Source organism: Budorcas taxicolor, chromosome 13 (genome assembly GCF_023091745.1).
Source record: "Budorcas taxicolor isolate Tak-1 chromosome 13, Takin1.1, whole genome shotgun sequence".
Lineage (NCBI taxonomy): Eukaryota > Metazoa > Chordata > Mammalia > Artiodactyla > Bovidae > Budorcas > Budorcas taxicolor.
This window is the reverse complement of record NC_068922.1, coordinates 53,756,287-53,773,854: the sequence shown is the minus strand read 5'-3', so window position 1 is coordinate 53,773,854 and position 17,568 is coordinate 53,756,287. Positions and strand designations below refer to the sequence as shown.

At 53.3% G+C, this 17,568-nt stretch overlaps 1 protein-coding gene across 6 annotated transcripts; it reads left to right on the top strand.

Moving 5' to 3' along the window:
• Positions 1 to 1,028: 1,028 nt before the first annotated feature.
• On the top strand, positions 1,029 to 15,903 carry TPD52L2 (TPD52 like 2). Of its 6 annotated transcripts, XM_052651146.1 has the most exons (9): positions 1,029 to 1,192; positions 3,771 to 3,916; positions 5,641 to 5,789; positions 6,625 to 6,684; positions 10,378 to 10,479; positions 13,272 to 13,298; positions 14,057 to 14,098; positions 15,108 to 15,156; positions 15,676 to 15,903. In XM_052651146.1, the coding sequence occupies exons 1-9, from the start codon at positions 1,174 to 1,176 to the stop codon at positions 15,769 to 15,771; spliced, it is 690 nt and encodes a 229-aa protein (XP_052507106.1). In that variant the 5' UTR covers positions 1,029 to 1,173; the 3' UTR covers positions 15,772 to 15,903. The 6 variants fall into 6 exon arrangements, with proteins under 6 accessions (XP_052507106.1, XP_052507108.1, XP_052507107.1 ...); XM_052651148.1 differs by lacking the exon at positions 6,625 to 6,684; XM_052651147.1 differs by lacking the exon at positions 13,272 to 13,298.
• The last annotated feature ends 1,665 nt before the right edge of the window (positions 15,904 to 17,568 follow it).

The window sequence follows — 17,568 nt, the reverse complement described above, 5'->3', positions numbered from 1 at the left end:
TAGGCTGTTCCCAACCGCTGGGGATAGGAGCTGGCCAGGGTGGGTTCAACTAGAAACTGGAAAAACTGAAAGAAGATAAGTGGGGCAGGCATATACTTGATAGCAGCAGAGCAGGACGTGGCCTGTATGCACCTGGGCCAGTGCAGGCAGAGGCAGGTAACTAGGGTGACCTACAGTACCAGGAAGACCTGTGGGGAGGTGAGCTTTGAACTGAGACAATCAGAGTTACCCAGGTAAAGGCAGGGGCTTCCTTCCTAGGGATCAGTACATGCAGAGTGACTTGGCTGTTAAGTGGAATGCTATCCAGAAAGGTCAGATCCTTGACGGTTTGAATACCACTAAATGGTTGCTTGCAGAGGCAACTAGGTAGCCAAAGAAGGCTAGTTGTGGGACTTGTTTTAGTGGGACCAGGTTGCCTAATGGCTATATACCTCTCCTTTGACAAATCTAGGAAACTCTTCTCCAGAGTCATCTGGAAGCAACGCAACTAGCTGAGTGATGGCAAGTAACTGGCCTCAGTTTCTTCATCTGTAAGGGTGAAGGCCCCACCTGGCTCACCAGGTTGCTGTCAAAAGGAAGTAAAAGAGCACAGTGCCGAGGGTGGGCGCTTCCAACCCGGAGAGGGAACAGGTGGTCATGCCTTTTCCCGCGCAATCCACATATGCTTAAAAATCTCTACAGAAAGGAAGGATTCAAAAAGAATCCCAAAGTCAGGGGGTCAGGTCTCAGAGCGGCCTCAGTCTAACCCGCCAAAGTAAGTGAGCTGGCAGTGGCAAACAGGCTGGGGACCTCCAACATGCCCAGCTCGATGAAGCACTGTCCTCCCACTTCCCACCTTCCTCGAGCTCCTCAAGACCGTTCTACCTGTGTGTCTCGCTGGTGGATCGGGCTCTGTTTCCGACTGCGTCCGCAGCCTCAGCCAATCAGGTTGAAGCGGGACGGGGCCAAAACACTCTCTCGTTGGACACTGCTCGTAGGGGGCGGGGCGAGGGCGGAGCGCACGTCAAAGCGGAAGTGGGTCGTCGCGCTGCTGATTTCGTAAGCCGCGGCTGCTGAGGAGGTTCCGCTGGCTGCTGTGTACGCGGCGAGTTACACCTGGTGCGGCCCACTTGGCTCCCACTGCGCCCGCGAACTGGGTCTCGACGCCAGCTGCGGCCGGGTAGCCATCTAAACATGGACTCCGCCGGCCAAGGTACCTGTGGGCCTCGCGTCGCGTGGTGGGCTCTGAGCCTCTCCGCCTGCGCCTTACTACCCCGCTGTCGCTCTTCGGCTCCCAGGCGCCTGGCCTAGAAGCTGCAGGCAGGCTTTCCGCCCCCGGCTGGGACTGCTCCGAGCACTGGTTACCCGGCGCCCTTCCGTCGCCCCTGAGTCTTGGGTTTCGTCACGACACCCCCGCCCAACGCTTGCCCGGCAGGCCGCCCTCAGATCCTGCGCAGGGCTCTTGGGAACACTCCATCCGGTCCTGGACGCGGGCCGAGGTGCCGAGCGGCGCCGGGGAGGTGCGGAGGAGGAGGGGGAGGGGAGGCAACGCCGCGTTGGGCGCAGCGCCCCTTGGGTGGCAACACTGCTCGGACCCCAGCCTACCTCGGAGTTGTTTCGAGGAGGACGGGTGCAGTGAGTCAGGGGCACACCCAGCATACCAGGCCTCTTTCCGGAACAGACATCCCAGACCAGTTTGAGGTGGCCGCGGCGGGTGTGGAGCGGGCCCAGAAGCTTGAGATTTTGAGGACGTGATACAAGTCTGTCTTCCATCCTGGAGCTCTAGAGGGTGTGGTGATTAAAACTACGTTGATGTAACTTTACTGGATAATTTCAGGATGTTCTTCTACTGTTTGACCTGTATGAGCATACTAATTAAACATTAGAATTCGTCACATGCACTGGGTTCTGGTCATAAGAACGACAGAAAACACTTACTGAGCACCTGCTATGTGCCAGACACCATACCAAGTCTGTTTGTGAGATATTTTTCCATTTTCAGAATAACCTCTTTAGATTGGTCCTTGTATTACCCCCATTTTGCAGATGATTATACAGGCTGAACTGCGACTCACTCAGGTGAGGGGCTAGCCCCCAGGGTTGCCTACTACACCAGCCAGTGCTTGTTCTCTGTAGGTCCTTTGGTAAGACACTTACCTGCCTTGGTCTTCTGTAAGTCAGGGGGTCTTCCCCAGTGACTGGGCAGTGCCCAGTATGATTGGTGAGTGTACAGTTTCATCTGGGGGTGATTTCCGTGGGATCCAATTTTAGATTTATAGGTAGACACTACCTGTCTGTGAGTGTTGGTTTTTAAAAATAGAAAAGTTGTAAAGACTTTAAAGTATTTAATGGATTTAAGTGTTAAGTAGGTTCAACATAGCAGATACAAGCGATGTAAGTAAAACCACATTGGTTGATCTGAGTTAAAAATTTGGGTCAATTGATTTAAAAGAAAACAAAACACGCTTCATTTAGTGAACATCTCTAGAGCACCATAGCAGTGCCTGACTCCAGCTGTGTGGACATGTGAAGGGAATGACACAGCCAGCTAAATAGAGCTTGTTTGCTTTTAAGTGCATTTTATTTTTAGCAGACTCTAGGATTTCTAAAGTAGATAGTCATATCTGCAGTTTAAGATAAACTGCAGATAAAATAAATAAAATTTATTTATTTTATTTCTTGGCAACCTTTATGCCTTTTTATTTATATATTTATGTGGCCAAGCCAATTGACTTGTATTTTATTTTTATTTCTTTGCAACCTTTATGCCTTTTTATTTATATATTTACGTGGCCAAGCCAATTGCCTTGTATCTTAGTTCACCAACCAGGAACTGAACTCAGGTCCTCTGCAGTGAAAGCGCAGAGTCCTAACCACTGGACCCCCAGAGAATTCCCTTTAGTTTACTTTTAAGTGTGCCGAATACCATACAGAGCTTGTTTGTTCACAGAACATGCTGACCAAAAAGGAAGATGTTTTCAGTGTTGACTGTACAACATACTAAACGATGGTCATGTGTTTGACTTCAGAAGAATTGATATGTGAGTGAACTCCGGGAGTTGGTGATGGACAGGGAGGCCTGACATGCTGCGATTCATGGGGTCGCAAAGAGTCGGACACGACTGAGCGACTGAACTGAACTGACCTATTGTTCTTGTAGACTTCTAGTTCATACAGGAAAATGCATTAATATGAAAAAAACATTTGATACAGGGATTGAACCTGATCTGGATGTAGTGAGGTATGTGAGGTAGTGATCCCCCTGTGCCTTGCTGCAGCCTCCGTGCTGTGGGATGCGAGTTGAGGATGAATTAAACTGGTTTTGTTTTGGTGACTCCCCACGGGGCCTGGATGACTGTATTCCTGTGTGTCATCTTAGCGTGTGCCTTGGCAGAACAGCTGATTAGAAAATGATGCTGACTGTGTTTACAGCTGTATAAAGTTCCTTCTCCTTGGGAAAAAAAAAAAGGAAGATCTGTTAGCTCCAGCTGCTTTGTTTGTAGCAAAGATTTCCTGCTTGTGAAGAGAGTATTCTACAGGAAGAGCCAGATTTAGGGAATGGCTGCCTTGTGCCAGCATTTCTGGAACCTGAAGAAGCAACTTACATGGTCTGAGATGTGGCTGCTATTTGTTTGGTGGCCACAACCATCATTGTAGAACCTTTCAGAGAAAAGGCATTTTCTCCATATCCTGTCTTGTCTCCCTCCCCAGGGTGAGGTGGAATCTCTGCCCACTTTATTCGTCTATGACTTCTTACTTGATGCACTCTAACCACATTTTGTCTCTGGCAGATATCAACCTGAATTCTCCTAACAAAGGTCTGCTCTCCGACTCCATGACGGATGTCCCTGTGGACACAGCGGTGGCTGCCCAGGCTCCTGCTGTCGAGGGTCTGACGGAGACTGAGGCCGAGGAGCTCAGGGCAGAGCTTGCAAAGGTGCTGTGTCTTGGCTGTATGCTCGGGGGTGCTGTGCGGTCCTTGATGCCTAAAAAATGAGCTGGAGTGCTGGCTGTGCTCCAGGGAAATTGCCCTGGGAACCCCACAGAATCTGTCCTCTGCAGCCTTGGCTTGTCTGTGTCTGGCACTTTGCAGGCTCTCTGTGAGGGGAGTGTCCACATGGGTGGCTGCTCTGAGTACTCCATCTGCTGTGGGTTTCCCTTTTGGAATAAACATGACATTTTCAAGATCCCACAGATGTATCTACTCCTGGATCTTCATTTTCCTTCTTTTTTCATGTGATCTTTTCAAAGTGAGAGTTATTTAAGAAGAAATAGGAATTTAGAATAAAAGTCTCTGCATATAATTTTTATTCAAACCAACTGCCAAGAGTGTTTCTTTTTTATGATGTGGTAGCAGAGCCTGATAGTGATTCACTTGAGATTCCAGAATCTGGGGAAGTGCACTTGTCAGCATCAGTCAGGCAGGGGCTGGAGCACACTTGTCACAGTTCTCTGCTTCATTTTGGGAGACAAGCCAATCCTGATAACATCCTGGATCCAGGCTTGGGTCTGAGCAGAACTGGTTGTGTGAATGAACCTGGCCCCAGGACCAGGTTTTAGAATGTAGAGGAAGCCTTCCTTTCTGAGTTGAGCAGAGGTTAAAGGAGCAGCAGCAAGAAGTCCCAGGAAGCCTGTGTTTTGCCCTTTATTTCAGGACATACTGGTTTAGAGAATAAAACCAATGTCTTTTTCAGAGGTGAATTGTAAAGTGGAAACGCTCTCATGTTAAAATGTCAGCCTGTGTGTCCACAGGCTGTTAAATCCATGTGCCCATGACACCATAAACGGAAAGTTAATATCACCAAGTGTCACTGCTGGAGTGACTGGTAATAGTTTGGCCTTGGGTGATCCTTGATTTTGAATTGTTTCTTTCTTCAGTATATTCTAAGGCAAAATCTAGTGATTAGCCAGATAGGGCTCTAAGCGACTGTTAATGCCTTAATCCAAACAGTCACTTTTTAAAGAAAGGATGGTTTTTTAGAGTAGCTGTTCACGTAGAAGCTGAAACTATTGAGAATCTAAAGCAGAATGGCTCTAAAGGATGCTGCTTTTTCTCGTCCACTCTTTAAGACATGAGAAAGTTCTTGTCTTTTTTGTCAAGATTTTTCCTGTTGTCCAACTCAAACTACACTAGGCAAAAAAGAATTTTCTTTGGACTTGTGTAAGTGGCTTTTGCCAAGGCTTGCAGCTGACCTTGGGAACACAGATGTCCTAAAGGTTGTTTCTTTGTCACGTGGGTCTCTGGCCATCCATCTGTCGCTCTGCTTCCTTCCCTCTGGATGGAATTCCCCCTGGGTGCAGATGCTGCTTGCCTGCCCACCTTTCCACCTTTTGTTACCCATGTCCAGACCTGGAGCCCAGACAGAAAGGGGCTGCTGTCTTCACACACCCAGTCCAGAACTCCGACAGGCCTGGCTTGCCATTTGTGGGTAGACACTCAGCTGAGGGGAGCAGGACAGTTCTCCAGAGAAAGCTGAGGTGCTGGTACCAAATACAAACAGAAGCGATGGCTGCTGTAGACTATTCCTAAAACAAGTTATGTTTCTGTAAATGGAGAATTCTCATGTGATTCTGAGAAACCCTCTTTGTAGCATGTATAAGGATGTCAGTCACTTCCTGCCCTAGTGGTGGTTGAAGCCTGGTAACTGCATGCTTTTGCAGGTGGAAGAGGAAATTGTCACTCTGCGCCAGGTGCTGGCAGCCAAGGAGAGGCACTGTGGCGAACTGAAGAGGAAGCTGGGCCTTTCCACCTTGGAGGGCCTGAAGCAAAACCTGTCCAGGAGTTGGCATGACATGCAGGTCTCCAACGCGTGAGTGTCCGCCTGCTTGAGGGGCCCTTGAGTCCTGGGGGTGAGGTGTGCCCCCCGGAAGCTGCCTTCTCAGGGCCCTGAATCCTTGCCAGCAAACAAATCTGAATTTGGTTTACTCAGAGTTTAGAGCCTGCACGTATGGTTTTAAAAGGTGGTGAACATGCTAGTTGTCCCAGCAGAAATTGACAAGAGTATGTTTCAGGGTCTAAATTGGAGAGAATACCAATTAGGTGCTTAATGAGACTGGCTTTCCAGTGGTCCCCATAGGTCAGTGTCTGCTGAAGTGGGTCCTTCTTGTGAGCGTGACACGGTCACGGCCCCAGAATCTCTGACCCAGCTCTGGATTTGGGGAGTGCAGATGTGTGGCTCCTCTGAAACATATTCTCCAAGGAGGCGGGGTGGGGTGGGTGGGAAATGTTTCATATTGTCTTAGAAGCTGTGTCTCACTGAAAAACCAAATCGAATTTCATAAATATCACTTATGAAAAACCAGTTCTCTGTCTTAGAAACTTGTAGGCTTTAAACCCAAAAGGTGGCTGTCAGGAGTTGTGTTTGGGGCCGTGGCAGTGCCCTTCATGCTCCTCACAGCTGTTTCCTGAGAGACAACTTCTGCTGAGTGGGCAGGCTTGCCTTCGGCATGAGGAGAGCTAGCCAGGCCTGTCCATGCCTCCCTGGCCTCACCCGGCCCGCTGACCAGGTCCTGAGCAGAATCAGGCTGTAGAGCCAGTCTTCCTGCCAGCTGGTCCCTCTGTTTTCCTTGGAATTTCATCTGCAGTTTGAAACCTGCATTGAAGTAGTTTTTCTAAATAATTTACCACAGACTTTGTGTTTTTAGCTACATGAAAACTTCTGAGAAACTCGGAGAGTGGAATGAGAAAGTGACCCAGTCAGACCTGTGAGTGCCTCCTCCCCTCCCGACACGGCTTTCAGGGATAGGAAGGCCGAGCACACTCAGTTCAGCTTATTAGCTATGGTGTGTCTTGGCTATTTTTTTTTTTTCATATAATTTTATTCTCCTCAAACACAAAACATCCTTTTAAACTCTACTGGAGAAGAGTGCAGGTGCAGAAGCAAGTTCACTCAGCTCCGAGATGACACTGGGAACCCCCTCCTGACATGTGTCCCTCGGATAAGAGGCCAGAGCAGGGGTCAGTCTGGTGACGGACTGGTGGTGCTCCCCTCCTGCAGACCGGGGTCCAGCTGTGGTGCTCTGGGGCTTCACCTGCACTGAGGGGTGGCTCTGGAGTCAGCGCAGCATGGGCTATGCGGGTCAGATCTTTAAGCAGCTCCTTTGGCCTGAGAGGCGAGCACAGAAACACAAAGAAGTGGGGCATCGAACCTTCACGGTGGCTCTGTCTGTCAGAGCTGAGGCTCAGGAGGACTCCTGGCATTTTACTTGAGACCTGTGAACTAGATAATGGCACTTCATCTGTACTCTAGTCTGATTATATCCTTTTAACTGGGTGGTGCAGTGTTTTAAAATCATTTTCTGGGATGTCTTGCTTAGAAGGAAGAACTGTGGTTGCCAGAAGGCATGGGCAGAAAGCCCTTCCGTGTTGGACTGAAGAGAAACTGTTGCAACCCAGCTTGTCTTGGAGGTGCCTAGAAGCCCAGCTTGGCTGGCTGCCCATGGAGCCTTTGCAGCCTAGGCTCGTGAGGGCAGCCGGGCACCAAGTGGGTCTAGCAGTTGGAGTTTCTATGCTGTCGGTATGGCTTGGTAGGGTGGCCCCTGGCTGGAGGCAGGCTCATAGTGCTGACCGAGGCTGAGAATCGTCTTGGGAGGTCTTGGTGCTGTTCTGGAAAGCCAGCTGCCGGGGAGCTGCTGGGGCACTGCTTCCTCAGATCACAGTTCTGACTCCTCTGAATGGACTCCATGGCTCTGGGCCTGTAAGTGTGGCCGGCAAGATTGGCTCTTTTCACATGCTTCATCAGGCAGTGGCCGTGGCCATGAGGTCTCAGCCCCAGATCTGCTGGGAGAGTTGTCAGGCCTGGAGAAGTCTCTGCAGTGACAGCGCAGGAGGTGGACAGCATGAGACAGCTCTTCTGCAGTCTCGGGGTGCCTGGCTTGTGGCTGCAGGAGGCCATTACCGGGGTTCCTTGCCCCCAGCCTCTGGAGGGCATGGTGTGGCTGGAGCCAGCGCCCTGTCTTCCCTAATTCTTGTGGTTGTGGATCCCTTTCAGTGAATGGAGCGTGGCCCGGAAGAGAGGAAGTGAGGTGTTTGCAGCCTGAGTCCTCGGCTCTGGCGCAGCGATGCAGTAGTGAGTAGGTTGATGCCACTCGGGGTTTCAACCCAGCTGTTGATTCAGCAGCCGTGCTTTATTGGTCATGAAGCCATTACCTCATGGGATCCTTTCTTAGGTAGATCAAATTAAAATCGTGCTTAGAGTGAACATCAATGAATTGTAGTCATTCATTGGCATATTAACCTATTTGGTCACAGGTGACAGAAGGTACGGCTAAAGATAGTGTCAGCTTAGGAGGGGTAGGCCTCATCTGGTGAGAAACCCCCACTCTAGGCAGGGCAGCCCGCCTGAGGCTCTGACCAGCACTCCCAGCCTGTGTCACCCTTCTACCCTCCCCACAGCAAATTCGTTCTCAAGCAGCTCCTCTGTGGTCAAGGGGGCCTGGTGAGGCAGGACCGTATCTTCCCATCCTTGCAGCCCAACAACAAGGTGTCCCAGTATGGGAGTCATTGGGCTTTCACTGGGGTCAGGGAGCTCACCTCTGGCCAATCTGGGATCACGTTCCCCCACTAGTGGGAGGTGGGGACAACAAACCCCCCCCCCCCCCCCCGCCAAGGGAGGATACCAGAGAAGGAACATCCCGCTGGCACCTCCCTCTCACCGACAGTCAAGCAGCATGGCATAGCCTGGTGCTCTCAAGCACAGGTTGGGCTGAGTTATTGGACGCAGACACATCCTGGCCTCTGCACCACATCCGTCCCAGCAGGGTGCTGCCCTGCGGAGTAGCCTGGAGTGGCCCTAGTGCCTGAGCACCTTTCTGAGTCGCCCTCTGGACATTCTACTTCTGTTGCCATGTCTTGCAAGATGCCAAGACAGGCCACGGTTTAGGGGGCAGCTCCGGGTGAAGGCACCATCAGGTTGGAGGGCACCGGAGGGAACTGTAGGACAGTCCATCTGGAAACTCTCTGAGAGGAGGGTGTGGACTGTGGGTTTTAGTGTGAATCAGCTGCAGCCTAGAACAGACCTGTTCCTCCACTGAGGGGAGCTTGTCCAGATCCTTGGGTCACTGGGCAGGTTGGTTGGATGTTGAGTTCCTGTTCATTTTAATTCTGAGATGGTGTCAGACTGTCACTGGGGGAGGAATTTTTGGTTGTCAGATTTTTTAGGCCTAGAGTGAGAATTAGACATCTTATTATTATTGAATTAAAAAAACCCAGAAGCACAGTCTTCAGCAAGGATTTTGGAACTTGTTTTCTACCCGCTGTTAACGGTATGTTCAAGAATTACTGATCTTCCTGGAAATTAAGATAAACTCTATGCCTTAGTGACTTCAAGGTATTTCCAGACTTGCTAGGAAGCAGCTCATGCTTTGAGGCCCAGGCCCAGCTATGCTGTGAGGGGCCGCTGCCCAGAGGAGGAGGCCCTCCAGGGTGCTCAGACCAGCCCGTCCCCACAGGGTGAGGAGTGCAGGGGTTGAGGCACAAGGCAGGCCTGAGGGATGCGAGCAGCAGGTGCTCACACAGGGGCTCTTACAGGCAACAGTTGGGGGCAGATGTGGAAGGGGGCCAAGAGCCCCCAGCCAGTGCCATCCAAGCCCACCCCTGTGAGCTGGGATGCCAGGAAGGCTAGAGTTGGTGGGCATCTCTGCCATGTTGAGCTCTCTTTTCCTTGGAGTGCCAAGTTGGCTCGGCAGGAACCTCTTAGGCTGTTGTGTCTTCTGTTTGTGGTGGGGGCTGGCGGCTCAGAGTGGGCCCAGGGGTGTCCTTGCCGTCCTTGTGGCCCAGGTACCTCACTGGTGCCTGTCCCACTGCTATTGAGGTCACAAGCTATCTTGTGGGTGGGTGGGGCAGGAGATCTCCATGGGGTGCCAAGACCACCTCCTTGAGCCAGAACAGTGGCATGAGGTGGAGATAGGTCTCCCCGTTCTCAAAGGACATGGTAGACACAGAACAGAAGGGCTGGAGGGGCTGCTCGGGGTCTGAAGGCCGGCCAGGCACCGCCCGTTTGAGCTGCCAGGCTCAAACCCTGTGGGTGCAGTCGAGCTGTTATGTCCTCAGAGGACTGCCTTGGATAAGAAGAGAAAAGAGAAGCCATGTGAGGCCCCTAGGGGCTTGTGTGCCTGGCTCTGTGGGCTTGTTTGCTGTGCAAATCAGGGAGGTAGGGAAGTGAGTTTCCACAGGGGGAGGAGGAAAGCCTGCATTATAGGAAGAACGGAAGACAGGGTTATTGCAGGGTGGGGGCAGTCATGACCTGGCAGTGCTGCTCTGTCCGTATGCAAGTCCCCTCCCTGGGGGCCCGGGTTACTGGCCCAGCCACCCCCTCTTCTCTGGTCGCCTTGTCCCTGGCATATAGGCTGTGGCTGCACCTTCTATGTGGTTCATTTAACCACTCTTTCTCCTTCCAGCTACAAGAAAACCCAGGAAACCCTGTCTCAGGCGGGACAGAAGACCTCGGCGGCCCTGTCCACCATGGGCTCTGCCATCAGCCGGAAGCTTGGGGATATGAGGTGAGACTCCCTGGTCCGACACCTCTGCCCTGAGACCTGGGCCGAGCAGGTGGGGTTTTAGGGTGTTTAGATCCATTGGAGGTCTGGTGGGCAGGAAGCCTGCTGGAGTGGGCAGATGCACTTACCTCAGGTGCTTCTCAGCACCTGCAGGTGTGGCCACACCAGCCCCAGACCGGTTGGTTCACAAACCTGCCTCTACTGGTTGCCTCTTTGGTATTCCTTTTTCTCGTGGTGAGGTGTGGGGGGTCCCTGTGCCCACAAGTGACTGTACTTGGGGTTGGTGTAGGCTATGGTTCTTGTTGACGTTCCATGGAGGACAGGTGATTCTGGCCTGGGGGCAGTGGCAGCCTGGACAAATCAAGGGCAAGCGTGGTGTGTTTGCCTGGCTTGCTCTTGAGAGCATGTGGCTGCACACTAGGACCCCCAACCAAGCAGTCTGTCTTGGAAGTGGATAAGACCATGGGGGGCTGCCTGAGTGCCTCTGAAGCAGGCCAGGGGAACTGGGGGCCAGCACGCAGCAGTGCCTGCCCCAGCCTGATGGCCATGACACTCCCACACCAGACTCTACCCTGAGTTTCCTGCTCTGGGCTCTGCTGCTGCCCCTCAGGCCTTCCTCTGGGTTGTTGGGGTAAATCAGTGACAGCAGCGGGCAGCACGGGTCAGCCCCCTCGCCAGAACCCTGGACTTAGCCCTAGATTCTGCTGCCAGCCCTCCCCTGTCCCCTCATAGCTGATAATCCTATGGGGTTGCTGTGGGCCTAGCCTGCTGAACTTGGTGTTGAGGGTCCACCCAGCCCTGACTCTTCACTTCTCACCCTTCCTGCCTGCTTAGAGTAGGCATTTCCCCACCTCATGGCCTGAGGTTGCCTCCTGGGCCTCAAGGTGGGAGCCCTGCCCTGACCACTGGGCCACAGGCACTCACCACCCCAGGACCCACCCAGTTGTGCAGAGGACAGCTGGTGCCCAGAGCCATGATTACCTTTTGTTCTTGACTGTTTGATATCATTATACCTTTTTGCTCCCTCACCCTTAGCGTTTTATTTTGAAAAAATTTAAATCTTTGGAGAAGCTGAACAGTCAGTAGGCAGTCCATGCCTCAGGGGTGCTCCCCTGCACTAGGGGTCCTTGCAGAGTGCCCTCAGATGCAAGTCTGGCCCATGGTGACTGTGACTCGGACACGAGGGACCACCAAGTGGGGCTCTGCACAGCGGCCAGGAGGGCCTGTGGCCATCATTCCCCCCAGCCTTCGCACTGCTCAACATGTCCTCCTGGACGAGTCTCAGTTGGTGGTGGGTGGGATGCCCGTTGTGGCCACCTGAGCTGGGAGGAGGAATGCCTGGCAGTGAGCTGGTCCCATGCCCCTCGTGGCCTGGCCTCACTCCCAGGGCCTGTCACAGGGTGGGGGGCGCGCCTGCTTATGCCTGTTCTTTCCTCCAGAGGCCAGGCTGATGATAGAGCATCTGAAGCACGTGACAGGTCTGCTTCGTGCTCTTCTAGGAATGTTCTCTTTGACTTTCGGTGTCATGCCTTTGTGTTCAGTATTCTCACTGTCGCACGTGTTCAGGGCATCTTAGGTGGAAGTCAGGCGAGAGGATAGAACCGCTGGTGCAGGTGAGCCAGTTGGGCAGTTCTCACACACGTGGCTTCACTCTGGGAGGACAGAGCTCAGTGTGCCCCATTCTGCTCAGAACCCAGGGTGGCCACGTTGTGACTGGTGCTGTTCCTGCCGTGTGTGAGCCCTGCTAGTGGAGAAACTGGCCCCTGGTCACGGTTCCTGTTGGCTGGGGTCTCATCCTGAGGCCCCATGTGCCTGCTGCTGGCTTTGCTCTTGTGATCCCAGTGCTGCTGTGAACTGAGTCTGAGGAGCCTATCCGTCGTGTGTCCCCGTTGCCTCACCATGTGGTCTCGGGTGGCTTGAGGCCCATTAACCTCTGTGGTTTCGAGCTTGAAGCTGACAGAGCTCCACTTCTTGACACACAGAACCTGCCTGTGGCCCAGGGGGTTTCCCTGGCAAGTTGAGGGTCAGGCGCTGCTCTGTCCTTCAGGACAGCAGTCCCCCGGGTGTCTAGAGGGGCCCGTCCAGGAGCAGCCCAGTCTATGGACTTGCTGCATCCCCAGGGGCAGGGAAATGGATTAGCGTCAGAGGCCCAGTTAAGAGTGGGGTCAGGCCTCCATCCAGCTGGGTGACCTTTGATGGGACATGCACCTCTTCTCACTATGAGGCTTGTTCTCCTGCCGAGCGGAGTAGGTCCTGCTGCCCAGCAGAGCAAAACAGATGCCTCAGGCCATGTGACCGTCACTTCTGAAATGATCTTCATGTTGGGGTGGCCACCAGGGTGGAGGGGTGAGCTGTGGCCCCTCCGCCCCCAACCCTAGCAGATGCCCTTGAATATGTTCTGGTTTTTTGGTCATCTTCTGTTTTCCGTGGTGATGGAGCCAAAGCGTGAAGTTCTTGGGGGTGTTGCAGGCCCTGTCGAGGTGCCGGAGGGCACACTGGCCCAGCTGGAGTATAGGCTGATGGAGTCCCGGGTCCTGGGTGAGGTAAGGACCCTGGGGGCAGAGGAGCACCTCATGCCCTTGCTCTGCTTGTTTCTCCAGGTTCCTTCTCTCCAGCCTGTGGCGGAGTCAGACGCAAAGGTCCCTCATATGTGACTGTGTGAGGGAGAGTGGGGTAGAGGCTGGACAGGGGCACATGTCTCCCCCGGTGGGATGGTCTCCAACACAGGGCCAGGGTGGGACTGGATGCCCCTCCTAATGCTGCTTCTCTTCTCTCTTCCTGCTGCTCCCCCTCAGGGCTCGGCCCTTCTCACACTCCTTTAGGTAAGACTGACACTGGATGCACCCTGCTGGGCTGTCTTTGCTTCAGGGCTGGGAGGCTCTGGCCAGCCCTAGGGGCTGTATGGATGGTGGGGGCAGCACAGCAAGGTGGTCACCAGTGGCGAGACGGGTGCAGGGCTCCTCCTCTGGTTGTGTGGCTGGCTGGGCACTGTCGCTGCCTGCCCTAACTTGTTGTCACAGAGTAGCCATTGGCCCACCCTGACTCTTCCTGGGAGGGGCTACGCTGGCCCTTGAGCCATCATGCCCCTGTGTCCTCTTCCCCCAGGAATGGTCCTGCCTTTGACAGGGAGCTGGTCTCCTTTCCACCCTTGGGTGCCTGGGCCCCGATCAGACAGCCTTCTGAGTGTCCTTTAGCTCATGTTGATCAAACCGCTCCTCCTGCTTGGAGGCCAGGAACTCCAGAACAGTCGTGACTTTTGATATTCATACTTGTCCTGCTTGTTTTTTGAGGGACTTGCTGTGAAATCACATGGGATGCTTGGTGGCTCTTTGTACCAGAAATGTTTTTAATGCCTAGGCTGAGGGCATCTTAGTATCCCTGGTGCCTTCCCCCTACAGTGCCATACTTCTGGGGCCATGCAAGGGGCACCAGGGCCAGTTTTCCTGGTTGGAGGGGGTCGCTTGTGAGGCTTCTCTATTCTTCCCTGGTACAGGGGGTGGGGCTCAGCTTCCTGCACGGGGAGCCAGTCCTATCCTTGCCTTAACTCTTCCTTCTCTGCTCCTCCCACGCTTCCAAGCAGCAGCCACTCCATCCGCCACTCCATAAGTATGCCGGCCATGAGGTAATGTGCTCCTGTGCCCCATAGCTGCCCGAGCCTGCCGGGACCCCACTGGGAGGCTGGTGGGAGGGGGGTGGCTCTGGCTGGTTCATTGCACATCCCCCACACCCCCAACCAGGAACCACCTTCCCCTATCAGTCTCTGGCTCAGATTTGGGAGACACCCCTTCTAGGCTGCAGAGCTGGTGGGGGTGAGGCCCAAAGTGGGCTCTACCTGGGATTCTCCAGGGCTGCCCTCAGGTTGGGCTGGAAGGGGCAGGGAGGCTTGCACACACCAGCACCCAGGAGGTTGCCAGGGGTCTCCAAGCTTTTTACGGAGACTGTTTATCTTGAGAACAGCCAGAGCCAAGGCCTGTTCCTCCTCAAAGCCCCCACCCATGCTCCTGCTCTGGAGTGCAGCCTGAGTCCCCACAGAGCTGTCGTCATCCCAGAAGAATCTGCTCCAGCTGCTACCTCCCCTCCTTGAGCATGCCTGGGGGTCACTAACAGGCTGCCTCTGGTGGCCTGGGCACAGGGAAGGGCTAGGGTGGGGAACCTGGGCCTGTCCTGCCTTCTTCTCTGCCTCCTCATCGCTCTCTGCTCTTAGAATGGGCCTTAGTTTTCCTCTTGCTCAACTTCTGTGAGAGATCTTTGTGAAGAACACGTGGGACTTTCAGTAACCCCAGGATGTGTGCATTTAGGGTGCAGTGGAATCACGTGCCCACCATCCCCCTCCGTCCAGTCGAGGGTTCTGCGGTTCGCCCACACGAAGTCTGGGTCTCACCAGCTGCTGGCATGCAGATCCTCTGTCCTGCAGTTGGTGGGTGTGGCTGATCTCAGTTCTGTCCTAGGGGAGTCTCAGGAATGTGTGTGCCCCCTCACCTTCTTTTGGCTTGTCACGTTTTTACAGTGAGACCTGGGGATCTCTCTAGGGTCTTTCCAAAGGATGACCCTAACCCCAAGGCCCTTCACATTTAGGAGGGCACACAACCACATGTTCCTTACAGTACTGACATCTTTTTCTCTCTTTAAAGGAATTCTGCTACCTTCAAGTCGTTTGAGGACCGAGTTGGGACCATCAAGGTAACTGGCCTGGACCTGGGCTACCCAGTATGCTGGCTCAGGGCCTGTCACAAGTCACATGGGTTCACGTGCAGTCACAGGAACTAATACTGAGAGCCCCTGTACCCTGTGCAGTCTCCCGTGGTGACATCCAGCAGCGTCACAACCAGGAGAGAACGCTGTTGCAGTCATGACAGAGCACAGTTCATCCCCACGGAGACCACAGCCTGCCTTCCCCCGCCCTACCCTGGGCAACCCCTAATCTGCTCTCCATTTCTGTCGTCTTGAGAAAGTCCTACAGTACGTGACTGCATGCATCAGTGTGCAGACTTTGGGGCCTGGCTGTTTCTACTCTGATTCCTCAGAGTGATATCCAATCTATTGCCTCTTGGCAGGGGTTTGTGCCTTTTGTTGCTGAGTGGCGTTCACATTACATACATAGAGATTGACTCTTTGGATTCCTAGGAGGGCCATAGGGAGGATCTGTCATGTATGTGCCCTGTCTCATGCTTTTCTCTCTTGGTCTTTCCCTATCTGTAGTCTAAAGTTGTCGGTGGCAGAGAGAATGGTGGTGACAACCTTCCCTCCCCAACGGGGAGTGGTGACAGACCGTTGCCCGATCACATACCTTTCTAAGACTGTAGCGACTTTGCCCGGCCACGGAATAAGCACACCCTCATCGCCACAACTGCAACTTCGAGTGGTGGGTGTGGAGGACAGTTACGCCATCCCCATGGAGACGTGGTCGCCGCGCTCGCATGGGTCAAAGAACACGCCTTGTCCACAGATGCCTCCCCCTCTGTCAGATCAGCAGATCATTTCACCATCCTGCCTTAGGGCAGGGAGTGGGCAGGGTGGTGGGTCCCAGGGTGACTGAGCCAAAGCCAGGCTTCTGTTGGGAATCTCTTAGTTGGTCAGCATGTTTAAAGGGGGGGAATGTGGTAAACGTAAAATGCGGTGTGTTTTCCAAAGTCTTTCCGTAAGTCACAGAAGGACGAGTCATCCAGAAAGCCCTGCCTGATCTGCAGTTTAATTTCAAAATGCTAAACAGGAAAACTATCCATTTTCTGAGACCTAGAAAAAAGTTGATGATCAGCAGCTGCCTAATTGTTACACTAACAATCTAGCTTTAACAAAAGCAAATTCTTTATTTTCTATAAATGCAGTGGATTTTTCAAAAAGTAAAACTAAGCCAAGCAGCTTTAGCCTCATAGTTAGAAAGTATTTCTTTGGACTCAAGCTGAAATGCACGCCTTACATCACCTTATGCTTTGTTTATAATGTTTTTATATACAAACGAGGATTCTTCAGTGGGTTTTGAGCATTATGTAAAACCCTGCATCCAGCCAAGGGGCAGCATGGCTGTGCCAGTGCTGTTTTATTTCATGAGTGCACTCCATTCCTATGTAGAAATTGGCTTCTCTCCTCTTGGTGACCACAGCAGCATCTGCTGGCCAGTGGGGATGGAGGGAGGAGAAAGACCAGCCCCTCCATGGAGGGCCGGCGTTGCCCTTGCGCAAACCAGCCCTGGCTGGCTTCTCCTTGGTCAGCGGCTGCAGCCTGCGGGTATGCCACATGGCGGGGCCGGCAAGCAGCAGGCAGACCCTGCAGGTAGGTCAGGGCTGGGGCTTCAGGTCAGCTGGGACTCTGCTGTTGCCTTTTCTCAGGAGCTACAAAGATCTCTTTCTCCTCTGATGCTGCCACAGCCTAGCAGCCTCACCCCTGGCCCCATGTCTGGTGCATCTGGAGGGGCAGCTCTGTGCCTTACAGGCTCTTGGTGGGCAGAGACCTCGACCACCTGTGTGTGCTTTCGAGGGGGAGGAGCCATCAGCTTAGTGTCCTCTCTGCTGGACTGTGGTGTGCTGCCTGGTTCCTGCATGTGCTGGTCACTTCAGACACTTGGGGGGCGGGGGAGCTGCAGTCCACGCTGTGCCTTGGGAGGAACGCTGCTCCATGCTCTTTCCCTGGTGTTGGAGTCTCAGATGGGGTGTGTTGGGAAGGCAGGATGCAGGGATAGTGATTGCATCCTGGGTTTCTCTTTTCCCTAAAGTAAACAATGGTGATTTGTCAATAAAGCATTTTTTTGGGGGAAAACGGACTTCAGCTCATGTGATGTTTCTTACTTCATTCAGGAAGGTGGCGAAAGAGTGGCAAGGTAACCAACCGGATCCCTGTTGTCAGGAGCCTGCACTTTGGGGAGAGGCAGGCGGGAGACAGAGGATCTCAAATGCAAATTTCATATCTTCAGTGCCATGAGAGAGTGTGTTGACAAAGCTGGGGGGTCTCTGGGGAAGGGGTATGAAGGATGGGGAGGAGCCAGCCAAGCTACAGTGAGTCCAGGCCAAGCTTCCAGAGCCATGCAGGTGGGCACTGCAGCAAGAGGGTGGCAGGGCAGCCAGCATTCACACACTGAAGGGCTTGGGCCTGAACTCC